Source organism: Crocodylus porosus, unplaced genomic scaffold (assembly GCF_001723895.1).
Source record: "Crocodylus porosus isolate Cpor-Errol unplaced genomic scaffold, CroPor_comp1, whole genome shotgun sequence".
Taxonomy (NCBI): Eukaryota; Metazoa; Chordata; order Crocodylia; family Crocodylidae; genus Crocodylus; species Crocodylus porosus.
In genome coordinates, this window is record NW_017728948.1 from 63,544,886 (window position 1) to 63,571,914 (window position 27,029).

Consider the following 27,029-nt stretch of genomic DNA (forward strand, 5'->3'; position numbering starts at 1 on the left):
TGTAGGACTTTGCACTTGTCCTTACTGAACCTCATGAGATTTCTTTTGGTCCAGTCCTCCAATTTGTCGAGGTCACTCTGAATCCTAGCCCTACCCTCCAGTGTATCTACTATACTCCCCAGTTTGGTGTCATCTACAAACTTCCTGAGGATGCAGTCCATCCTGTCTTCCAGATCATTAATGAAGATATTGAAAAAAAAAACAGTTCTTGGGGTACGCCATTTGATGCTGACTGCCAGCTAGACATTGAGCCATTGGTTACTATCTGTTAAGCCTGACACTCCAGCCAGTTTTCTGTCCATCTTACAGTCCATTCATCCAAACAACCCATACTTCCTCATCTTACTTGCAAGAATGCTGTGGGAGATGGTATCAAAAGCCTTGCTAAAGTCAAAGTATAACATGTCCACTGCTTTCCTTGCATCCACACAGCCAGTTATCTCATCACAGAAGGGAATCAGGTTGGTCAGGCATTACCTTTTGTGAATCCATGCTGACTGTTTCTAATCATCAAGTGCTTATAAAATCATACAGGGCCTCTCCCAGTTGCCACAAAGTTTTCAAAGATAATGGCCAGTGGCTCTGCAGTCACATTGGCCAACTTCTCAGCACCCTCAAGTGCATTGTGTCTGGTCCCATGGACTTGTACACATCCCGCTTTTCTAAATAGTCCCTAACCCAATGATTTTCAACCTGTGGTCTTCAGACCCCTGGACATCAGTAGACTATGCCTAAGGGTGTCCATGAAAGGACTTTGATCAATTAAAAATATAAGAATATGCAAACTTACAACTCAAAGAGGTCAGCATCACCATTCAGAATTTCCAAAGGGGTCTGCACCTCCATTCAAAATTTTTTAGGAGTCCACAAATGAAAAAAAGTTGAAAACTACTGTCCTAACCTGTTCCTTATTCACTGTTGGCTGCTCATACCTTCCCCAAACTGTGATGCTAGGTGCAGTAGTCTGAGAGTTGATCTTACCTGTGAAGACTGAGGTGAAAAAGGCATTGAGTACTTCAGCCTTTTCTGCATCCTCTGTCAATAGATTCCTCCCACTTCATTAAGGGACCCACACTTTCTGTCATCTCTCTCTTGTTGCTGACATATTCATAGAAACCCTTCTTGTTACCCTTCACATCCCCTATTAACTGTAACTCCAGTTGCACTTTGGCCTTCCTGATTTCATCCCATGCGTGCCTAAACAGTAGTCTTACACTCCTCCCTAGTTGTTTGTCCAAGTTTACACATCTTATAAGCTTCCTTTTTGTGTTTTAGCTCACTGAAGAGTTCCCTGCTAAGCCAAGCTGGTCTTCTGCCACACTTGCTAGTCTGCCTGCACATTGGCATGGTTCATTCCTACAAAGATTTCTCAGTAAGATTTCTTTAGAATAAAACCAGCTCTCCTGGCCCCTTTCCCCCTCAGATTGGCCTCTCAAGGGATCCTGCCCATCAATTCCCTGAGTGAGTCAAAATCTGCTTTTCTGAAATCCACACTTACTCTGCTGCTCTCCTTCCTTCCTTTCCTCAGGATCCTGAACTCAATCATTTTGTGGTTTCAGCTGCCCAAGTTGTCATCCACTACAATATTTCCAAACAATTCTTCCCTGTTTGTGAGCAGCAGGTCAAGAAGAGCACAGAGCACTTCCCAGCCACCTGCCCAAACCTAAAATATGAGGTAGTGATAATCTTGGATCTGTGGATTTACTCTTGGTTCACAGAAGGATTCAGTTCATGAATACAGGGGTAGGCTCTTCGGGCTCTTACACACATGCATGGAGCCTGCTCTGACATACTGGAAATCCAGCACATCAGAGCAGACTCAATTAATCAAGTCTGCCGAAGCATGAAAATTGACACGCTCTGCCAGCCTTCCACATCACATGTATCAGCATTGCTGTGCATCTCCACTCTGAAAAAATGGTGGCAGGATGCTTTGAAAAAAACCCACATTTGAAGAGCTTTAGTTCAAAGTGCCCTACTGCCATTTTTTCAGGGGGGACACACAGCAATGCTGATACATGTGACACATGGGCACTTTTAATTAGCACAGTTCGCTAATTAAAGCACCTGGTGCTGGGTCCCACAATGCCCTTAGGTACCTACTGAATTAGCACCAGCATCAAAGCTAAGAAACACTCTAATTCTGTCCCAGCAGCTCTGGTGATGCTGCAGAGCCCTTAGATTGGCACAAATGCATTTAAAAAAAAAAGAAAGAAAAGAAAATGAAAAATTAGACCTACCACTTAAAGTGGGCTCCTCCAGTGTAGTGTCTTATGTGGCTGCAGAGTTGGCAGTCAATCCCAGCCATCCCTGCAGAAGATATTTCTGTCTACAGACAGTATATTTTAGGGCGGTTCAGTTTTCACTACCATATATGGGAGGAAATTTTTAGCATTTGATATTCATTCTTTACCAGATGTTAAAAAGCAAACTCCCAAAGTCCAACAGTTAAAGGCAAGAAAACATCATCTAAAAACCTAAGAAATAAACAAGAATTTATAAGGGGAGATTTAAGAGGCACAAAATTGAGCTAGGGATTTTCTTTCCTTTTTTTACTTCTCATTGTTTCTCAAAGCCCCTTACAATGTAAAAAGTTTTCTAATGAAAATATGAGCTTAAACTCATATTACGCAAGAAATCTCTGAAAAATGTAATGCTTAAAATACATAAAGGCTTTTCATCTATGAATCTATTAAGCACTTTAAAAGGTGGATAAGCATCATTTTCTTCATGTGGCAGTTTCATAAAACTAAGGTACAGAGAGGTTGAGCGATCCAGACACCTAGGAATACAGCTCTGGATCTCCTGACTTGTGGCCTTCTGTTTGAGACCACACTGCCTTCCTAACTGAAATGTTCTGAATAAATATGTCTACCACATGTTTCATGAGCATCTGCAAATGCTGATATTGTTTTCCTGCATAAATAGATAATGAATGGATAAAAGTTAATATACTAAAATATATTCTTAATGCCTGCCTATAAATATTTTAGGTAGGAGTTTTACAGGAATAATCTTCTTGATAAATGCATCTAATTTTAAAATGATTAAACAAGTCAGCTGCTTGCAGCAAATGAGACTCATAAAGAGCAGCCAGGGAAGAGAAACACACAATTTGGGAAGGCTGCAAAATATTTTATGTGCATTAGCTTTATTAACATAAGTCAACACATGATCTAACCTCCTGCAATTTATCTAGTTTGTCTGTAGACAAGAAAAGAAATACTTGGTCCCCCAGAGTCTCTGACTCTGAACTTCATGACTTCTTAGTCATGAAGTTACTTTTGGGCCAGTACAGGAGATTATATGATCTTAATGTTGTAAGCCCTCTCCTATAGAAGTTCCTGTTTATTAATAAGTATGCCTGTATTTAAGTATCACCTAAGAACCAAACAGTAACAGTGCCTACTGCACTCAACTCTGTAAACACAGTGATAGACCGGTTCTAGACAGGTTCTCCCCTATCTCCTTTTCACCATCTTGAAAACTTGACATCTGAATAAACAAGACAAGCCAAAAGAGAAGGCTTATGGCTGGTCAAGCACTCATGGTGCTCCAGTCAGGTCCTGCCGGACTGAAAAAGGGCCAATGTGGTCCCTATTTTCAAACAGGGGAGAAGGGAGGAACCGGGAAACTATAGGCCAGTTAATCTCACCTCTGTCCTTTGGAAAACTCTAGAAAAAATTATTAAGGATCACATTTGTGGGAGCCCAGCAGGGGAAATAATGCTGAAAGGAAATCAGCATGGATTCATTGCAGGTAGATCCTGCCTGACTAACCTTGTTTCTTTTTATGACCAGGTCACAAAATGCTTAGATGCAGGAGTCAAGGTAGATGTCATCTACCTAGATTTTAAGAAGGCCTTCAATGTGGTATCTCATTCTTTTCTCATAAATAAACTGACAGGCTGTGATATAAATGATTATACGGTCAGGTGGGTGGCAAATTAGCTTAAGGGTTGCACCCAGACAATGGTGGTGGATTGGTCAATATTGACCTGGAAAAATGTAGGCAGTAAAGTCCCACAAGGCTCGGTCCTTGGACCAGTGCTATTCAATGTCTTTATGAGTGACTTGGATGAGGGCATGGAGAACACCCTGCAAATTATACCAAATTATGGGGCAAAGTTAACACCCCAGAGAGTAGGGAATGGATCCAGGTATATCTGGACAGGTTGGAAAAATGGTCAGAATGAAATAGGATGCAGTTCAACAAAGACAAGTGCAAATTGCTGCACCTGGGCAAAAAGAACCACCAGTACACTACCAGGCTGGGAGATGACCTTCTCAGCAGCACAGCAGTGGAAAGGGATCTTGGAGTCATAGTTGACTCCAAGATGAACATGAGTCATCAATGTGACAAATTGATCAACAAAGCTAACCACACTTTATCATGCATTAGCACATGCAGGTCCAGGGAGGTGGTGCTTCCCCTCTATGCAGCACTTGTCAGGCCACAATTAGAGTACCACATCCAGTTTTGGGCACCACACTTCATGAGGGATGTGGAGAATCCTGAGAGGGTTCAGAGGAGGGCCACTTATATGGTCAGAGGCCTGCAGGCAAGGCCCTACCAGGAGAGACTGAGGGACCTAGATCTCACCAGCTTTCACAAGAGAAGCCTGACAGGTGATCTTTTGTCTGCCTGTAAACTCATCTGGGGAGGTCAGCAGGGAATAGGAGATGCTCTATTTACTAGGGCACCCCCTGGAGTAACTGAACAATGACCACAAATTGATGGAGAGCAGATTTAGGTTGGACATTTAGAAAGAACTTCACAGTAAGTGTTGCCAGAATCTGAAATGGGCTTCCAAAGGAGATGGTGCTCTCCCCTACCCTGGGGTTCTTCAAGAGAAAACTGGACAAGCACCTGGCTGGGGTCATCTAACCGCAGCACTCTTTCCTGCCCAGGGCAAGAGGTTGGACTCGATGACCCACTGAGGTCCCTTCCAACCCTAACATTTATGAATCTATGAGAAAGTGATACAACATACAAATAGAGTGAATAGAAGGCACCTATACACGTGCATCGAAGCTGCTCCGATGCATTGTACAGTGTGTCGGAGCAAACAGCATTAATTGAGTCTGCTGGAGTGTGGTAATTACTACACTCCAGCAGACTCCAGCATCATGTGTATCAGCATTCCGATGCTAAAAATGGTGGTGGGGGTGCTTTAACTAAAGCTCATTTGACGAGCTTTAGTTAAAGCGCTTCCGCTGCCATTTTTCAGCACAGGGACCTTGATGCATGTGATACTCTGGGTGCTTTATTTAGAGTGGCTCTTGGAGCAACTTCCAAGAGCCACTGTAATTAAAGCACCTCCCTCTCCTCCCCCCACCCCATCCCCATCTCCCAGAGCATGTGTGTAAATGCCCAGAGTGCCTGACAAGCTATATTGCTAATGTCACTGTTTTGTCTAGCAGGAGTAATGGTTGTTGCTTTTCTCTGTAATTCTTTGGGTGGAGTTAGTTAGGAGAGAGTTAGCTAAATGGAAAGAAAAAAGGCGAGAAATAAAAGAAGGGAAGCATTCATGGTAGGGTCCAGTGACTGAAAAGTAGACCTTGAAGGAAGAGGTCCAAACCTATTTTTGTGGGGAGTACACACAAAGCAGGTATGCAATGCCTCACTGGAGTACTCCTCAGTATAGTCCCTTGAGGGGGTATTTGTGCACACTAGGCCTTTTTACTAGTGACAATCTACACCTCAGCTTCTGCATTTCCTGCTCTGAAACGCAAGGAAAGCAGATGTCAAGAAAGACAATAAAGCCTGTATTGTGTTTGATTAGATTGTATGACAGCACAAAAGCATTGTATCTTGGACTGTTGGTTTTTACTAATCTAATACAGTATGCTGTCAGTTTTGTGATATATTCCTATGAGAGAAGCATAAATATTTATACACTATGGTAATGAAGATGCAATGAAATAAAGAATACTTACTGTATTACTCCTTTAATTCTCTTACCAGCAATTCTGAGGTCTGTCATTTTATTTTATTTGTGGGAGGGAGGACAATAATAACATAACTGGAAAGAGTAACATTAAATAACTGCTACAGTGTCATATTTGTCAACATTCTCCAGTAAACATGTGGGCATGATGACCATTTCTGCTTGCTTCACATGAATAATACTAATAATTAATTCCAAGAAATGCATTGGCTAGGATTACTATGCTTACTGGATAGCTGAAATCACTCAGGCCTTTGCCTCATGCCATGGGAGAAGAGGTGACTTCAGAAAGGTTTCTATCTGAGGACAGCAGCACAGATGTTTGTCAGTCAACAGCTGTTTAACACACATGCCACAAGATCCAGTGACCAGTATAGTCTGATATTTTCATTGGAATATCAGAGCCAGGTTACACATCTTGGGAGTATTTTTATTACTCTCTCATAAATAAACAGCATGCCACTTCCAAGCCCAATATGATAAATATACCTATTGTAGTGCTCTTCTAAAAATCCTAGCCTGTGATTTTCAAAAAGGCACACAGGTGCACACCTCCTCTCAACTTTGGAACAAAGAGCAGAAAAAAAATTGATTCTATAAACACACACTTATGCAGACTATTTTCTGCACTGTTTTTATGAATCTGTGACTGGTGTGGTAGGGTATGGTGGTTGCCCCAGAATGAAAAGCCAAATTCCATAATATATTAATTGCTGCCAGTAATGGTACAATGCTGCTGGGCCCAGAATCTTCAGCCCTTGGGTCAGAGAAAAGGATAGAAGTTGGAAGGAAATAAATGTATAAGAAAAGAGGTTTTGTCTCCTTAAACCTCCCATCTGTGGAGGAAAGTGTTCTAAATGCATTCTAATATCTTAACAATTTCAGATCTGGCCCAAACTTTGATCTTGTGATAAACACACGTGGGAGTAAGCACTTGCACTTAATCTCTGGTCATTCTCCCAACATACTGCTAAACTCCAAATGTCTATAGCTTTAACGGAACAGAAGTTCGAGACACACAAATTGGTTTAAGTGGTGGAACTTGGTCAAAGATTTGCCCTTCCCATCAAAGGGTGAATGTGTGTTCTGTTCGTTACAGATCTAAACTACACCACTTACAAAAAAACACATAATTTGCTCAATTCCACCTCCAGCTTTTTGAATGTCTGTACCTAGCCTAGCAGAATAAAAACTTGCAGGTTTTGTTATTCATATTACAGACCAATGTTACTGTACAAACACACTGTGCCATGCAACAAAGTACAAGCCAGATTTATGAATAGTGGCTTTCTTAGCCACACAATAAAATGATTTGACAGTGCGCATTGTTAATGAATGTTGTGCAATATTTAATCCTTTATTTTGATCAGCTATTTGTTGTTAGTTATCAGGTACACATAAGCAGTTTTTCTGGCACTGGAATGCACACATTTGTGCAATGTACCAAAGAGTAACTAGTCACTTCATTGTTACAATTACTATATTCATTATACAGAGCTCCTGAAGAGTGTGTTCTGCTAATTCTATAAAAATGAACAAAGATTCCTAACTGCATGTGTGTTTTCATGTTTGCCATAGCACACTTGTACCATGTGATATCTTGCATGTGCTTGCTCCTTTTGTCTTGGGCTGTGTCTATATCATTTTGTGCTTCCAGATAGCGGTGGGTGTGCTCGCAAACGTGCTGCAATGTCTGTCACATTAACAGCTGTGAAGAGGGTACAAAGTTCTCCAAACCTATTGGCTGCAGGTATAACAACTAACCAATATAATACCACCCTTCAATGGCTTTATGTAATGGCTGAATTGCTGTACTGTTTCTCTACAAAGATGAGATAAAGAGTAGCTAATATTTCAGTTCTGCTGGCAGCTCTAAGTTATATGGTTGCCATGGTTCCACAATACCTGAATCTCTTAATCTAGTTTGTTTCTGAAGATGTCCTCTTTTTTCTGGCTGTATACAGTAACATTAAATAAAAGGTCAAACCACGTCAGAAATTTTGAAAAGGTGTTTTAATTTAAAAAGAAAAATCTTGCCCATGTCACGTATTTTGCCCATGTTCCCATTTGTCTGCTTGCATCCATCTATTTTCTTCATAGGGAAATTATCATGAAGATCTGGTTTTGTTTATTTCAACCATTTTTGGAGACTACTGTATTGTCATAAGTAGATTATAGCTGCTGTTGTGAAATGACAGGTCAAAGCCAGTTAAATTTTTAAGAAACAAACTTCTTATTTTCAAGAAAATCTTCCTACAAATTAAAAAAGAACAGATAATAAAATGGTAGAAAACATTGAGTATGGAGACAGAACCGTTTGTTAATTAGAGAACAACATTCAGGGTTGGTTTAAGTTAGTGGAACTTTAATGTATGTGTATTGGCACCAATATGGCCAAATTTAGTGTAACTTACCTGCTAGGTATAAATAAATGAGGAACCTATCCAAGTGGTATAGCAGCAGTACCAAACAACTGGAATACATAAAGAAGCTCAAAGAATTAGTGAACAAGAGGGCCTAAAATAAAATGGAAGGCTGAGGGTTTCTCTACTTCCTTTAGTTTTCTTTGGTATTATCATGGTCATTCAACTGGAAACTTCACGTTCAAAAGCCCCACAGGTTACATCTGTAACATTCTTTATAGGATATGTACATACCATTTCCCTTGACACCTGGGAATGTATACTGATGTTTCAATATATTTTCAAACCTTCCATGTTTCACGCCACCAAATTGAAATTACTGTTACACTAGCTCATCCTAAATACATATTAGCAGATTTGATTGAAAAGCTCCATTTGCCCACCTCAGTTTAAGTGTCTGTCAGCAAATATAAATCCCTGTCTTGAGAAAAAGGTACTAGGTGTGCCATATAATTTAATTCCTGGCTGAACAGTACCATGAAAACTGTCAGCCTGAAAACACTTGCTGGAGTATTCGAAGAGCACAGAGAGAGAGAGCATTTGTATTAAATCAGTTTTTTCCCGACCTGATCAACAACTTCTGTTGGTTTTTTTACATTTAAATTTTATAGGTTGGAAAAGTTAAAAAATGCAAGGGGGCATTGTAAATTTTGCAGATTCCTCAGTTGAGAGTATCTAATCCATGAGGATAAGAACCCCATTGGAATCAATAGGGCTGCTTTTACAAGTGTTATGTAACATGAATAAGAGTGATAGCATTGGGCCTTTAGAGATTAGTGTCTGTATAAATTATAGATGTAATATTATGGGTCTGGCATTCTGTAACATGTCTGACAAAGTCAGTATGATTTATTATGAATAAAAAGGCAAATTGAGATTTTAAAAAGGTTTTGTATATTGTACTTAGTCCATACAAGCAGCAATGCTCAATAGTGCCATTTTTATGTTGATAATTTTAGTGGATTGCTACATATTTAAAAAATTGAAATTTGTTTTAAAAACCCTATAATTCAACTTCTAAATGTTTCAGACTTACTCCACCTTTAAATCATGAAAGCACCCTGTGTACATGAATGTATCCTATGCTAATATATTATGTAATATGGACAGTTACTGTCTTTCTTTTTTAATTGTCTAAGAAAGCCTACAGATTCCTACATTCTTCTACCACTTAAAAATCTCATATCTACCATATGTGACCTCTTTATTTTTAAATGAAACCCTTCCATAAGCTGTGCCATTTCTTCTCATATATAGACATGAGAAGGTAATAACATTTTAGCATTTATGGGGTGGGGAGTAAAAAAACAATATTCTTTATTTTATTCCCTGTCTGAGGTAGTAGTGATTAAATAACAGTGCTGTAACTCTCAGAGTACAATATCATCATCTGTAAAATGTAATTTAATTGAGCAGTAAACATGGGTTACCTGTGGTATAATAAGCTGAGCTGAATTTAGGTAACGGAGGGGAAAATGTGAATATAGAACAGTTAGCTTGTGTTTTATAGGCCTTTTCCAACTGTGCATCATCAAAGGAAATTTATCAAAACAGTTTCCATATTGTGAAAACTGGCTCTTCTGAGATTATCACAGTTACCATCAAACTTCCTTAACTTAGATTAATTTTTACAGTTACAGTTGCATCAACTCCTTTAACATTGTCTGTGAAAGGTTTTTTAATTAAATACAAAGATAAAGTACTTAAACTTTCATATCAAAATACAGATAGCTACTGGTATGAAAAGAAAATAATGCTGTTATGCAGCTTAAAATATTTTTTGCTGAAAAAAATTGAATAATTTCATTCTGAGAGAAGTCTAATTTATAGTGGTAGAGGCTGATTGATGTGCAGTCTATTGGCTAGATTCCCTTGGTTTAGACTTTAAAAAAACACTCACTAACACACCTATCCTTTAGTCTCCACTAGCGTCTCACAAATACCACAGTTTAATTTAAATAGCTGGGGGACTCACCGTAATTAGCTGTGTAGGATGTATGCCTCTAGTTATTAAGAAAATAAATTAACTTTATAAAATTATGCCAACCAGATTTTGTCCCATTTTTATCTGTGCAATCCTAATGAATTCATGCAGAGCAATGGTAGAAAAATAACAGACAGAAATGAAAACATTCAGTAAGGTACTGCTCTTAGGTCAAATTGCTTTTTATAAAGTGCATGTTATAAAAATAAGAATGTAGTCCTAAATTCTTTGCATGTTTTAAAATCCCAACATGGTCAATGTCAGGGTGTGCTGAACAAAGAATAAAAAATAAGGCCCAATGTTGTGTATGGTATGCAGATCCCTAGCCAGGAAAATTGGCTAATAAACATTAGTATTAACCTTGATATTTCTTTTCTAGGGCCTGATTCTCAGTCTCCAGATTCAGGTAAATAAAACATATGTTCTCATGCATAAGTATAATAGTATAGTAAGTGGTTGAATAAAAGCAATCTTCTAGTCATCTAAATAGACACTAATGCAGTATGCAAACCTTATTGATTTTTGCAAAGTACCTTGGGTAAAACCCATAATTGTGACCAGTGGGTGAGCAACCATCTGTCTTAAGTATCAAAACTCTTAGTGTTTTGTCCAGCATTTAGTTAAATATCAAGTATGACACCCAGTCAGTTCTGATCATCCTTCAGTGGATTGCATGACGGAGGCTCACCAATAAGCACAGCCTGCTCAAAAACAAAATACAGCATGGCGTAATAGTTTACAGCATCAACACAACAGTGTAGGACAGAAACTCTTAACTCATAGTCATACAGAGCTAAAATACTAAGGATGGAAAACCAGATAAGTGTAGTTGGAATACTAAAATCAACAACTATGCACTCATAAAGAAGTGCATTAGAATTTTTGATCATTGTAAGGTCCCCTCTACATGTTACATATATCACACAATTAACTGATTAATTGCACAATTAAATTTAGAATGGCTACATGTGCAAGTAACTGTCACACCATAAAAGGTACATCCAGCTATAAAGTTAGAACTGGAAAATATGTAAAAACTTTTTAGTTTGCCTATGTAGCAAGGTAATTATGCCCTGTGGCTGAGAGGCCCGTCAGCTGTTGGACATGTAGCTGTGGGAATTTGCTGCTTGCTGGTGTGAGAGGAGCCGGGGATGGTGATTAGATCTGCTGGACTCCACAGTCACCTCCTGCCATGCATGTGTGGCACAACTGGAGGCCCAGCTGTGTAGATCACACATCAAATCCCATCACACCTTTACCTGAAAATCTTGAGGGACCCTAAGTGACAGCACTTCCAGCAGCACTGAAAAGTTTTGGCTATAAACCAACTTGGGAAGAGTACAGCCTTTTTCACTACCACTATTGGTTTCAAAAGAACCGCCAAAGACCTCTCATAGAGCATACATAACCCTGTCATCCTCCTGAGTACACTGCATGCAGATCTCTCTTCCCCACCTATTATCTCCAAGTCCGTTAGATCAGGGATTGTGTTTTTCTGTGTATTTGGACAAAGCCTAGCATAAGGAGGAGCAAAAATCAAGAATTCTGCAATTAAGAGCATCTAGTGATCCAGATTCTCCTGGCTGGTGGGTGGAAGATGAATTCAGACTGGGAACAAAGGCTCAAAATATTAAAACAGCTTACCAAAGATTGTGGTGAATTCTCCCTCACTGAGAACCTTTCAATCAAGTGTGGTCAGTTTAGTGCAAGAGATGCTCTAGCTCAGCACAAGATAACTTAACAGGAATTAATGAATGTCCTAAGGGCTGCATACCCAGGGGCTAAATTAGCCCCTTCTGGCCTTAAAATCTGTGCATCTGTGAATATGAGAACTACTGAATTAATGATAATACTGATCAAGCCTGACCGCTTGAATTTGCCAAATCTGACAAGCTTAGAGCTTGAGAAGCTGTAGTTTCAAGCTTACTTCTATGACTAATTTAAATGCCTATATTAACAGTAAAAGTAGGAAGATTTTTAATAGTAACATAGATACATATGAACTGTTTATCAAAAATGTGGTTTTTTTCTTTTTTTCCCCCTTAAAAGCTTGGAGATCTTATAATGATGGTAGTAGAGAGACATTGAATGGAGACACTAGCAGTTCATCTCTTGCAGCAAAAGGCTTTAGAAGTGTCCGGCCAAACCTACAAGAGAAGAAATCACCAACTCAGGTAAAACTGCACACACTGTTTCACCCACTGGTATTATACATGAGTAAGCTTAAAGATATACAATATGCAGATGTCGTGCCCTATGGTGCATTAGCCAGATGTTTTCCTGCCATTAAGTATTACTTATCTGTACAGCAGCTATAGATATAGTATACACTGCTGAAGGTGTATCTGTGTCTGCTGATTCACTAATACAAGCTACTTTCCAAGAGCAAGACTTTCAGTTAATAAAAATAAATACAAAAAAAAAGCCTTATGATGGTTTCAGGCTTCAAAGGCTATTGACTATGCTTTATATTCCAAAGAAAACATTCTTCATGGAGTATATGATAGCCGATGATAAAGTTTTATTAGATTAATTAAAAGTTAGCTAAAAGTACTGTTCTGCTGATTTTTGCAACTAAATATAACAACTATACTGAACACCATGAAACAATTTGTCTTAATTTAGAAATGCATTTATCTGTCAAAAAAGGATTAAAGTCACATTATAATAGCACTTACAATTCTATTTAAATCCAAAAATTTTAAAAGTATATGTGTATAAATGCTACGTATAAATAGCAGCTTGTCAACTTAAATTATAAGTATGCATTTTAAGATATATTAAGAAGCTTTTAAAAAAATTGATTGTAATAATTCTTATACAATAATGTCAATGCAAAGTAAGAATGTATTATCCTGGCCTCTGTTTTAATTACAATTTGTGCTCTCTATCAACAAATGGATTCTCTGTTTTTTCTAAATGTCAAATTTAAAACTGAGTGCAGTGAAGTATAGTGGGGATCTGATTCAGTCTTTCTTTTGACTTAAATGATATTTGGGATAAGCTCCAATTCTTTTGTTTAAAATGACAAGCCTAACTCAAGTTACTTTTCCTGCTAACATTTACTTTCTCTCTGTTTCTCCTTTAATGTTGTTTTGCTGTGTGTGGATGCTTTTGGCAAATAAGGCACCTCAGCCACCCCCTAGAAAAGAAAGTTTTTGGAGAACGGAAATAACTAATCTCAAAACAAACAGAATTAATTTTCAGTCAGTAACAATCAAGCCAACTAAAAACTTCCCTTCAGATACTGTCTACTGTACTAACAAGGAGACTGTCCAGAAGACAATGTCTTCTAAAACATCTAACACAAGTGTGTTCTGCGCACAAACAATCACTAAACCACTAGTCTCAGTCTCCAGTGAAGGCACAAACACCATAGCTGGCCTTAGTGCTAGTCTTCATCAAGGGCACAGACAAGGGTCTCAGAAACGTAGAATTTCTGCCCTAAAATTAACCCGGACACAAGACCCAACAAACAGCATTCCTTGTAATACACAGCAACAGCCTGAGCCTGTTGAAATGCCAGCATTTCCACAAAGGCCTGCCTCACCTACCTGTAACTCTGTGCCTGAGATACACACAGCATCTCTTTCCATTCAGATAGCTCCCAACTTTGACAATAAAGCAGAGCCTGAAATCCAAGAACATCCACCTAAGCTTTCTCCAGACACTTCAAAGATGCCTTCAAAGGATATGGGACAAAAGTCTACAGTTCCTTCTTCTGCACAGTCTGCAGAATGCCATGTGGTATATTAAACTTTTCCATCTTTTGTTTTAGACCTTTTCTGCATTGCTTAAACTTTCTGTTTAGTATACTCCCATCACCGAGACTAGAACTTGTGATTTCTGGGTAAAACTACCTGCCACATCATTCAAAATAAAACTGAACAATTAAATATTTTTAAAAGGGAATTGCAGAAAAAAACATACCGACCTAGTTAAGTGGGACGGCAGGTTTAAATTACATGTTGGAAATAAATCATCTTGGTCATCATATTGTACAGATGGTAATTATACATAATAGGAAGTTGTATTCCTCAGAGGGAAGTGGCACAGTCCCTAAGTGGCACACCCTGTTACACAGGCATTGTGCCTCTACCACCAATAGAAGGGAATATTGGGAACTGGTTCCTGTTGGATCTTTGAAATATTGTTGCTTCTATGCTCCTCACCTCTCTGTAACCAAATTTACAGCTTCCCTGTGCACAGAAGATAAGTAAGAAGAGTTATTGTGTCAGCAGCCTCCTCTATTCAAGAACAGATAAATTGTGACCTGTCTCTTCTAAGCTGTGTTCTTTCCAAATGCATTTATTAAGTCTGAGGTTCTTGTCATATTCATCTCAGGTCTGATGAGTATAAAAGTGAGTGTCAAACATGAGGGCGATGTCAAAGATGTCAGCTTCTCAGGGGGTATGCTTTGGGAGAGGCTAGGATTTTTGTGTGTGCAAAACAGAATAATAATAATGGGATCACTTTGTGTAACTGAGTGAATTTTGCCCATTTTTAAAAACTGCTTGAGATAGTAAACCTAATTTTCACTGTCTGGCAGACACATCTCCTATCACATACCTGTAATACAGAACACAGAAAGGAAATTCTTTCAGGTCACTTTTGGTCATTTCTTAAAAAAAAATTAAAGTGTATACAGTATTTTATATAATTATAGAGATCCTTTAGACCTCTGCTTTGTTTCAGTTTTATTAAGCCTTTTTTAAGCTTAGTTCTTATTAGGGACAAGCAGAGATATTTCAGTATTAGCGAGATATTATGATTTCCATTGGACTGCAAATCAGTCATAATAATTTAACATGCAGTTTACTGCATAAAATACATGCAATGTACATGAACTATGCACATCTATGAACATATTTTTCTATTAAATAAGGGACACATACCTTATACAATTTCACTGTATATCATCATACAGAGGATACATATTAAACAGTGTGCTTATTACCCCTTAATATCTGGAAAACCTACCACTGAATGCTATTACTGCTGTTGCTAAATATATGTGATATTTCCTTGTATCGTATCATTATTTGCACTTGCTTTCCATTTTGTGAAATGCATTTCAACATTCAGAGTGGAAGTTTTTAGAAAACAATAGCTTTTCCAGTAGTTGTACTGGAATTAAAACCTAGATCAAAACTTTGCTAAATAAGGAAAGTCCAGACCAAAACTTTGCAACTCAGGCTAAACTATTATAAAAAATTAATTCTTTGCAGAGACAAGCTCACAGGAAACAAAGGCATTCAACATTATGCATTGTAATTTTATAATTCTAGAGTTTTATAAATCCTCCTTATCATGAACATTTCAAGTTAACATATTCAGTCAAAATTATATAGGGTATATGCAAAACTGATGGGATTCTGAGAGGCATAATCAACTTTATCTTTTGCATATTTAATGATCTAGCTGATATTACAAACTTATCTACTAGTCTGTATGTGATACAGAAGTCTACTGAAAGAAAAAAGCTATTCTAAACAGGAAAAGGACTACTGGAGGAAGATAAAGTATACTAAAGGAGTTGTTTTCAAGATTTTTCTCAAATTACTCTACATTATGGTTGCATCTACATCTTTTTGAAGTAGTAAAGCATGGTGTAGTATAGGCAGCTACTGCGCCATGTGCACAGCACATGGTTAAATTTTGCCACTACATCGCTGTAGTGGCATGCTATACCCAGGTAGCACACCACTACGGCAATGTAGCTGGTGATCACATGCAGACATACGTGATCACTATGTCACCGTAACATGCCATACAGCGATGTAGCATGTCACTAGGTCACCGTAGGGCAATGTGTAGATGCTCTCTGAGAGAAATACATAAAGCTTAATATCAGCTTCAGCAGGCCACTAGGAAACATATAAAACTTTCTTCAGGCATCAAAAATCCAGAAGAGCGAGCTAAGTTTAGAATGTCTTTCACAGGACTTAGTAGAGGATTAGTCTTCAACAAACTATTTATAATAATTAATGATCAAATACCAAGCAGATATGGTTTAGGCAGTGTTTCTCAGCTGGTAGCTCACGACCCAAAAGTGGGTAGCAAGAATATATGAAAGGGTCATGAACAAACTTTAAAAATGGATTCTCCTTAATAGGAGAAAAACATGGCTTTTCCCTTGCAGGCTGCCAGAGTTCCAGCCTGTAAGGGGCTGCTTGCCCCCGCCCCCATGCTCCCCACACACCCCCTGCCCCATACCTGCCTCCTGCCCCACACACTGGGGGGCTGGGGCCTGGGGGCAGCAGGTCATGAGTGAGGGGCACTGAATCGGGACTGACTATCAATGTTTACAAATGGGGCTTAGTACAAAAAAGGTTGAGAACCACTGGTTTAGAGTAGTCTATCTTTGACAGTAAAGCAGAGCCTGAAGAATTTGGCATCATCAGTTCTGTATCACTGCTTTTCACCATGTGGTAAAAATGTCAACATCTTCATTTCTTGGAGTCAGGGCAATATTAGTAATTTGGTGGCCTCACTGTTTCAGTTATAACTGTACTCTTTATTGCTGCTGATTTAGAAAGATTTTCATCCAAATGAGTAAATTCAATTCAAGTTCAAGTCATGTGACACCAACAGTGAGGAAATAGTGTCAAGTCCAGTAATGAAAATTCAGCTGTCTCCAGCATCTGCTATAGCCAAATACAGGGATTACAGGAGACAAGCAGGTGTTTAGACTTTTAAGTGTACATGACGAAGCATGCCACCACATGTTGAAAAATGTGTCAATGTGGGCAATACAAATAATAGCCTGACACATTTTTCTTCTCTATATTACAATACAAGTTTTCCTTCTGTCCATCATCTAAGGCCCCACATACATTTATTTAAATAAGTAGAAGAGTCTCTTTTAAATAGAAGAGTCTCTTCTACCCTGTTAATCAGGGTACTATTCCACTAATTAACAAATACATTATCCTGAAACAATCTGTTTACACCCATGTGAATCAAAGTATTTGTCCAAAATATAATAATCAAAGTGGCTCATAAACATTTACCTTCTGTTTTCCAAGAAGCACTGAGAGAAAAAATTGACTTTGCAGCATTTTCTAAATATTAGAACCTGGTCTACATGGGCTGACAAATTGAGAATGAAAAGCAGTATTCTTTCATGGTCTGATAATTCTCTTCTCTCATGCCACCTTCTTATGTCATAATGAGGAGAGTCAGATATTTGTTAATTCTTGATTAAAGTGATGAAAAGCAGGTCTGACCCCCCCCCGCAGAGACAGTTCCAGCTATAATCAGCTTTTCAAAGTACATTTACCTATTGATCTCTTGTCTGCAAAAGTCTGGTTGCCAAATCCCTCCTAATTTTCAAGATTGGAATAATTTCTAAATACTGTTGTGAAAAGAATGCTTGGCATGGAATCAGACTGAATAAGCTGTCTGAGTTTTACCAACTGTACATAGTAGTGCCTGTAGAATTCAGTCACAAGCCGCAGGAAGGATGGTATAGGTCTGGCTCCCTTTAGGGTAGGATCTGCCCTGCTATCAGAAATAGATTTTAAAAGTACTTCTACAAAGACATATAGATAAAATCTTGGCTCCTTTATAGTCAGTAGCAAAACTCTTATTGTAGCATACTTAATAGTTACTATCAAACTACACAGTCAAGAATCTAAGAGAGACACCCCAAAAATCCTAATGTATATGCAGTTCAGTGCTATTATTTGAAAAGTATGGTAGATCTAGAGGAAACTTAGGATTTTGCATCTGAAGAAGGATTCATTACATATGAAAGCTTGTCTAAGTCTATCCCAACCATGCAGTTAGATCAATAAAAGACATCGACCACCCAAAGCTTTGCCTCTCATATATTTCCTGGACCATCACAGCTGTATCTTTCCAATTTGAAATAGTTCTTCATCACATTCAGCCCATCAGGGAACCTTTTAGAGCTCTGTATTAGCACGCAGCGTGAACTTACACATTATGTTTAGACAATATTAAATCTGTAGATTGTTAAGTGGTGTTAAAGTTAGAACGGGGTGCTCTACACCCTTACAGGTTGGAAATTTGGTGGTAAAGGAACAATGGAAATCAATATTATTACCCTCCCCTGCTACTGAATTCCCAAGCCCCACGCAGGCCAATCTGAGCTGGACCGTGTCCTGTTCCCCCATGTGGCAAACCTGGGGCCAAGCAATGCCCCCTTCCCTTGCATGCTGGCCAGGCTACGCTCCCTGTCCCTGCCCCAAGCACACCAGATTGGACCCACCGGCTCCAGCTCATGGAGGGCTTAAGCACTGTTCATCCTCCCCAAGGGGGGAAAAAGTTTGGGCACTACCAAGTTAGAACATGCTGTGAGCAGTTGTACATTAAAAGTTAATATTGTTTCTTGCCTGAACAGCTCTGACTTGCTGCTAGAGGTTTGGCAAGCAGGGGTGTGGCTAGAAGCAAGGACATCTGAGCATTATCCCTGTTCTGGGAGGCAGGCCTGGGAGCAGTGCATCCTGGGGTATTGAAGGGCTGCAAATGGCTCAGTTTATCTCCATGGAGCAGACTGAAGTTACCCTAATATGAGCTAGGTAGCATGGCTTAGATTTAAGTCTTGCATGAAGTGGTATAACTTTGAGATTCTCTGAGGGAACTTAGCATAAGTTAATGATCTTAATGTGCAAATGCTCACATTCTAAGTGCCCTTAGTATAATCTAAGCATAATGTGTAACTTCACCTTAATGTACAAAGCTGTTGTACCATAGTTTTGTATATCTGGAGGAGCTGGGGGTGTGAGTGGGTAATCAACACTTCCTAAGCATTGGAAAATGGCAGGTATAGTATAGCTTAAACATTGAATACGCGTGATGTCCAATAGTTTGAAAAAAAAGATTAGTGACTGGAAAAGAGAGACAGCTCCATATGGTCAGGAAAGCCATACAGCTCTGCAGTAAGCCAGAATATATCAAAGCTCTTGTCATATATGGACTTTTATTCACACTTCATTTCAAGACTTGTCTCCTGGATTTGGAGAGCAGGCAGAAGTGTGATATGACTCACTGAATGATATTTTATAAACACTCCTACTCAGAGAAAGGTTAAAACCTTCAAAAATATGCATAATGAAAGAACCACTAAAGGTGTAGCAGTATTAGTAGTTTCTTATGTAACTACTGTCCTTACCTAGAAGAATGCTTTGGAAGATACCACCATACTTCTGGCAATAAACCCAAGAGATACAAAAAAACCCCTCCTGAATACAGAAGATCAGACCTCTGGAGAGAACTTAGATTAGAATAATAGAATCATAAAAGATTAGGGTTGAAAGGGACCTCAGGAGGTCATCTAGTCCAACCCCCTACTCAAAGCAGGACCAGCCCTAGCTAGAACATCCCAGCCAAGACTTGTCAAGCCAGCTCTTAAAAACCTTCAAAAATAGAGATTCCACAACCTCTCTGGGTAACTTGTTCTAGTGCTTTACTACCTTTCTAGTGAGAGAGTTTGTCCTAATATCTAACCTAAACTTCCCTTCCTGCAACTTGAGACTATTGCTCCTTGTTCTGTTATCTGCCACCACTGAGAACAATCTAGCTCCATCCTCTTTGCAACCACCCTTTAGGTAGTTGAAGGCTGCTACTAAATCTCTCAGTCTTCTCTTCTCCAGACTAAATAAGCCCAAAGTTACTTCAGCTTCTCCTCATAAGTCATGGAAATGAGCCCCCTAACCATTTTCATTGCCCTCCGCTGAACTCTTTCCAATTTGTCTACATGATTTCTGTAGTGGGTGGCTCAAAATGGGACACAATATTCAAAATGTATGTGGCCTCGCCAGTGCTGAATAGAGGGGAATACCCACTAGTTTTGATCTTCTGGCAAGAATCCTACTAATGCAGTCCAGTATGCCTTTAGCCTTCTTTGCAATAAGGCACACTGTTGGTTCATATTCAGCTTATTGTCCAGTGTAACCCCTGTGTCCTTTTCTGCAGAGCTGCTGCTTAGCCAGTTGGTCCCCAGCCTGTACCAGTATATGAAATTGTTCCAGCCTAAGTGCAGGACTTTGCACTTGTGCTTATTGAATCTCATGAGCGGGGATCCAGGTTTCCCATTTCCGATGGAAAAACAAAAAAGCTCACAGATTTCATTTTAACAGATAAACATGTGGATTTTGCACTTTTGCAAAGACTGACAGAGTTCCAGCCCACAAGGGGCTGGGGGGAGCGAGAGAAGGGCAGTCAGGTAGGAGGCACCATGTGCATGTGCGCACATACACAAGCACATGGCCACCAGCAGCCTAGAGAGCAGGTCCCAGAAGTAAGTCTGTTGGGGAGGGAGGGGGCTAGGGCTGAGGCTGATACCCAGACAGAGCAGTGCATGGGGCCTGTGGCCCAGGGCCAGAATGTGCAACTGCAGGGCCTGGCTGGGAAGTAGGATGGAGCTGCAGGCAGCTGATCTGGGAGGCAGAGGGGCCTGGTTCCCCATCACTGTGCTCACTGATGGGGGTGAGGGGAAGGGACCCCCAGATCTGTGCAGATCTGGAGTGGGGGTGGGGGGTGGATGCACACTTCCCACTGCAGGCTTGGGCTCCCTGCTCTGCTGCCCTCCCCCTACTAGGTGGGACCTAGTTTGACAGGGCAGAGTGGAGCTGGACAGGGAAGCTCCTTGCTGCTGCAAGCCCTGTGCCACCCTGGTGAGTCACTGCCTGCCCACCTGGCAGCAGCTGGGATGGTGGCACAGCATTGTGTCCCTCGCTGCTGCTGGGCAGGTAAGGGGGTGCCTCACAAGGATGGCTTCCCCACCCAGCCCCACTCTGCCCTGCATGCCAGGTCCTGCCTACATGCTGCAGAGGCCCCCCACCCAGGCTCCACCCCAGCCATGATGCCCATAGGGGAGGATGAGCCAGGCTCCACACTCTACTTGCTGCAGCAGCCACCACCTCCCACAGGCAGCAGCTGGAGCTCAGGTATTGCTGTGAGGGGGCTCGCGGCCCCGGGCCCCTGGCCCTGGTGTCTGGTGGGGGGGCAGGGAGCTGCGGGTGGGGAGTGAGGGGCCTGGATCTGTGTCCTGGTTAGCAAAAGGGGGATGAGGAGCTCTGATTTTCCGTGATAAAAAACCCTAAATCAAATGCCGAAATTTATAGATACTTAGAATTTATTTGATTATAGTGATTATGGCACTGGTAGGCTTCCAAATTGCTTTAAAATTGTAAATATATCAATTAAACATTGTGCTCAATTGATACTGATATATACAGTGCCATTTCATTTTAATTGAGGGTTTGGGGGTCATTAAATCAGAGAACTCGGGGGTTTTATGAGAGAATTTGTGATTTTTAAACACGTGATATTTCTTTTGTTCTAATCCTCCAATTTGTTGAGTTCTCTCTGAATCCTAGTGTATCTACTACTCCCCCCAGCTGGGTGTCATCTGAAAACTTGATGAGGGCGCACATCCAATTGATGAAAATATTGTACAAAACCAGCCTCAGAACCAACCTCTGGGACACTACTTGATACCAGCTGCCAACTAGACATCAAACCATTGATTACTACCCTCTGAGCCTGATGATCCAGACAGTTTTCTGTCCACCTTACAGACCACTCATCCAACCCAAACTTAGTTTGCGTGGAAAAATGTTGTGGGAGACTGTATCAAAAGCCTTGCTAAAGTCAAGGTATATCACATCCACTGATCTCCCCGCATCCACAGAGCCAGGCAGCTCATAGAAGGCAATACGGTTGGTCAGGCATGACTAGCTGTGGTGAATCCATTCTGACTGTTCCTAATCACTTTCTCCTCCTCTGAGTGCTTAGAAATGGATTCCTTGAGGACCTTCTCCATGATTTTTCTGGGGACTTAGTCGAGGCTGACTCATCTGTAGTTCCCTGGATCCTCCTCCTTCCCTTCCTTGAAGATGAGCCCTATATTTGCCCTTGTCCACCTCTGGGACCTCTCCCAGTCACTCCTGTCCAAACTGTGTATGGGCAAAAGGAGAGTAGTAGAGAGAGAGAGAGAGAGAGCAAAACAAGAGATATACTTGGACACTAAGATAAGTTCTTGAGCCTCACAACAGCAAAGACTCTAAGAAGGGCATTCTTCATTTTGTGCCAAATTTCTTCGTTGTTCACCAGCTGATTTGAGAGATTAGAATACGTAGAGTTTGGCCTGCAAAACTGAGTGCTGGGAAGAAATTAGTCCTGACAGAATCTTGCTGAGACCTAAATTCCAGTGAAAAGCTACTTGTTTATTAGCTTTTTCCCTTCCATGGAGGGGAAAAAAAATCTAAACTGCCATGGAACATGTGGCTTTTTGGTTTGCTTGGGTTGTTTTCTTTTGTGCATTTCTTTTACCAGTCTTTTGGTGCTACTTAAGTGAATCTTCTTTGTAGGGATATAAACTAAGAACTCCAAAAATCATTTCTGTGTAGTTTCAGATAATGTACTTTCATGTCTGCTAGCCACTGGCATTGTGAAAGTGCTGCAGACAGGCTGGCAGAGACTGTAAACTTCATGGGGTAGGAACTAAGTAAAGCAAACATGAAACAGATAGACAGTTCAAGGGACAGACTAAACAAGCCAGCTATTTAATATTATTAATGCTCAATATAAAATATTATTAGTACTAATTGTTTACTCCTTCCTTGTGGACATCATGGAAGAAATGGATCTTCAGGACAGATTTGAAAAAGGAAAAGTGTCCTGGGCAGACCAGAATTAGGAAGGATTTCCATGGTTTGAGAGTAACAAGGAAGGTGGTTTAAGGACAGCTGGGGGAAGGCAGACAATAGAGAGCTGGGGTTGACGTCACTAGCACAGCACAGAAAAGAAAAGGTTTGTAGTTTTATTGTCCTTCGAAAATGTGCCTTTTAATTTCAGGTGTAAAATATTTTTAAGCCATTCTTTTTTGGTATTTTAGCATATTTATTGAGGCCATTGTTATTGTAGTTATGTTACAGGTAACTGAAATATAATTTTGATTAACACCAATCTAACTTCCCCTAAATGTTAATATTAAATACATTACACTAGTTGTGTATCTGCTTGAAATGACTTTATATGACTTCAGGATTTTATATTTCTGTATTGCAGCATAGAACATAATACCCTATGAAAATGTTTGATAACCAGACTAGACTAGACACCCAACAGATCTGTTACTAAGAAAAGGCACATAGCAGACAAATAGGCTGAAGGTGAACTATTTTACTATATAGTGCTGCTTCCCCCTACAAAAGGATAATGCAAAAAATCAGTCTTCCCAGTAAGTTGGAAGAAAATGTAACATTTTAAGATAAAAAGGGGAGGGAGGATGGAAACAGTGTGAACCTTCTAGACAGGTCTGTATGAAGACAAAGGCATAAACATGTGCATGAGAATGGATATATGCAAGCATGCAGAAGGACAAGAAGTATACACAAGTGTGTTTAAGAGTATGCATACATGTGCTGCATATGAACAGGGTACAGATGTTTGGCTATGCAGTGTATAACAGTTTGTTGGGGGTGCATATTTTCCCACTGGTACCTCTGGGTGCACACTGGTGGATGCTGTGGGACAAGTATGTACATACTAGTAGTACATGTGTTCACAAAATCTCTTGCTGTATGTATTAGGGCTGTGCGAAGCTTCAGTTGCTCATTCGATTCAGCGGAGATTTGGCCCGATTAGATGGCCGAATCTCTGAATCAAAATTGAATCAGGAGACCCTTTAATCTCTCTGAATCAAATTGGAACTCTCTGAACTGATTCAGAAAGATTTGATGATTCAGACATAGACACAGCTTTATCTCTTATGAAATTGAATTACATTTCTGCACTAAGCACACTCTTGGCTGTCATGGCACACTCAGCTAGCTGTAAAACTAGCTATGAGACTAGGAGGATTCATAGATAAGGTGGGACTTTGCGATGATCAAGGTCTTCAGGAAAGATGTTATTTTTTAAAGTTTTCTTCAGCCTTCTGTTTTAAAAGCTGACAAAGTCCATTCTATAGAGCTGTTCAGAAATTTTTCTATTGCATTTATTCCAAAAAAATGTGAGCACCAAACTATTTCTGTCAAAAAAAATAGTTTTGTTAATAAAAATTATGTAATTTTCTGTGGAAATTCGTTTCACAAAAGTAAAAACATTCTGCTGAAAGTTCTATTTTATTGAAAATCAATTTTGATGGAAATTTTGACCAGCTCTAAATATAAAGTCTTGGATGTCAGGAGCGTGAACAAAACTTTACTGTTATTTCAGTGACACAGTTTACAGGTAACACTGCAATTTCACATAGTTTTGCACTTTATTGCTCCTGCAGAAAGTTGCATATTTGGAAAAATGAACCCTTTAGAATCATTCATGACATCAGCTAGTTGTCCAAAATTTAAGATTAAATAACATTTTATTAATATGAAACCTCCAGTCAGTTTCTGTTATTTAAAATGCATTTTACTATAGATACCAACATTTACATTAATGCTGATTTGCAGTTCTGCAGAAATCATTCCAATATCTCTGGTCAGAGTTTTCAAAATCAGATACCTAAACCTCAACACACAGATTCACAGATAGACCCATCTGTAAACAGACTGATTTTGAGAGGTGCTGAACACACACAGAACTTGATTTAATTGAGATATAAATGTGAGTTTAGGAACTTAACTTTCAGTCAAGCTTGGAAGTGTTAAGCCCAGCTTTGAACTTAAAGAATAAGAGGTATTTTTACCCATTTATGTAAGAGTGTGGGTGTACCTGAATGCTTGTATGCTATCATACATAATATATTTTCTCACATACCACATGCCCCCAAATTGGACAATGCATCTTGTTTTGAGAAAGCAAAATGAAGAAGTCTTCTCTGCCACAGCACAGGATCATCATGGCTGAATGCCTTTGGGTGGATGCATCACTCACCCTCTCCTTCTAGCTCCAAAGCTCAAACTTTAATGCTGTCAGAGCTGTTTCCAATTTAGCTGCTTGAGCTTTGGAGCTGAAAGGAGAAAGACAGTGACACTGAGAGTGTCACAGCCCCTGGCAGCCATTACAGCATCCCCATGTTTGCATTCTGGTGCCGAAATCAGCTTCCACACTAAAAATTCACCCCAATTTTGCTAATTTCTGGGGGGAAAGATGTGTGTGTTATGTGAGTAAATACAGTATTAAAATTAGTTCATTTACTTCTCTCTGAGTTACCTCATCTGTGTATTGGCTGTTGAAGCAAGGCCAGCAATTTGGTGGCACATTATCATGCATCATATTATGTTGCACTGATTCACAAAACTTATAATAAAATGCTATGAGTCTGTCTTTAAAGACCATATTGTACCACATCTGCTCATTTTATGTGAATTGTGTGGATGCTTTAGGCTTCTTGCCCAACATTTTGCCATCCATGACCTTGCTACATAGTAACATACAAAAACAAACAAAACAACAAAACAGCTTATTTGGAACTTTTCTTTATAGAGAAGAATATGCTGACATGTCTATGACTTTCACAAGCACTAGTAATGAGATCATATTTAGAAGTCCCACGGCTTCTGACAGCTATCTGTTTCGGCTGTTTTCCAATTTCTGTAATTTGCATATTCAAAATACCTACCAGTAATAGATCCAACAGAACTTGGGCTAGTTTTGCTTGGTACATGGCAATAATTAACTTGATCTATTTCCTACTTAAGTTAATGGAATCTGTATCTGTAAATCAGTATTTACAGTTGCCCTGAAGTGCTGCCTTTGATCTGGTACTTCAGGAATTGAATCCACACGCTATGAATGATCAGAGATAGAAGATGGTAGACAGTAATATGGGTTGCTAAATATTTCCATTGCTTAAAGTTCGCTGTCATTCTATGTTAAGAGGTACCCACAGTTTTTTTAAATTGTTTAGTCCATCTTCAAAAAAATGTTAATTTTAATATCAGTGATGACATCTTTCAAAAGGAATGGTAATAGCTATGCCTGTGACAGAAAGTCTATTACTGTCAAAAACATTGAAGTTTACCCTCATGGAGCTGAGAAAATTCATGCTGACAGAATTCATTAGGAAGTGCTTAGAGTTTCAAGGCTCCTTGTACATGCATTTTAAGTTTGATATCTTTGCATTCTTTGAGAGAACAATGAGATTTTTATTTTTGACCTTGCTGACAAATACCACGTGTTAACTTTTTCTGAATCCAATTTTTATTTTCTCTCTGGATGCACCCTGGATATCCCTTCCCTGTATTGTCCACCTCTCCTTTTCTCAAGCATGCAAGTTGTGATCCTGTATAGAAATTGGAAGACAGGTCAGTGGTGTTCAACTTCTGGCCCACTGAATTGTTATCTGGCCTGTGGGGCTCCCTCAAGTCCAGAAATTTGGCATCAGGAGAGTGGCAGTAGCATTAATTGCTCCAAGAGCCATGGCAATTAATGCTTACATTGCTCCTCCACCATTATTTCCAGACCCATGGGAGCCCCATAGTCTGGATGATATAGCCCTATGTTCCAGATGGCTCCATTGCAGGGTAACCCCATGGCAGATCCAGGGCACAGGGGTGCATGAGGTTACCGAATGTGGGGTGGCCCACAGGATGCGCTCACTGTGTTAAGCTATTTGGTTTTCCATATCTCCAGTATAACAGTTTAGCTACTTGAGCTCACAAACACCTCTAACCATTTTTTCTGTCATTGCTTCTTAGAGGACATCTCCTGTCAAGGACTTTTGGGGCTTCCTGTTTTCAGGGCCTTCTAAAAA

The 27,029-nt window shown here is 39.7% G+C and overlaps 1 protein-coding gene across 7 annotated transcripts in view; it reads left to right on the forward strand.

Annotated features, from left to right (window-relative positions):
- Window positions 1–27,029, forward strand: part of SORBS2 (sorbin and SH3 domain containing 2) — a 260,527-nt gene that overhangs the window by 137,241 nt on the left and 96,257 nt on the right. For 4 of the 7 annotated variants that reach the window (XM_019552679.1, XM_019552680.1, XM_019552682.1 and 1 more), the window contains 4 exons: window positions 7,608–7,700; window positions 10,737–10,763; window positions 12,407–12,531; window positions 13,484–14,104. In XM_019552679.1, the coding sequence (XP_019408224.1) occupies window positions 7,608–7,700; window positions 10,737–10,763; window positions 12,407–12,531; window positions 13,484–14,104 (866 nt within the window). The remainder of the gene's footprint in view (window positions 1–7,607; window positions 7,701–10,736; window positions 10,764–12,406; window positions 12,532–13,483; window positions 14,105–27,029) is intronic. The other 3 variants (XM_019552685.1, XM_019552687.1, XM_019552681.1) reach the window with 2 other exon arrangements.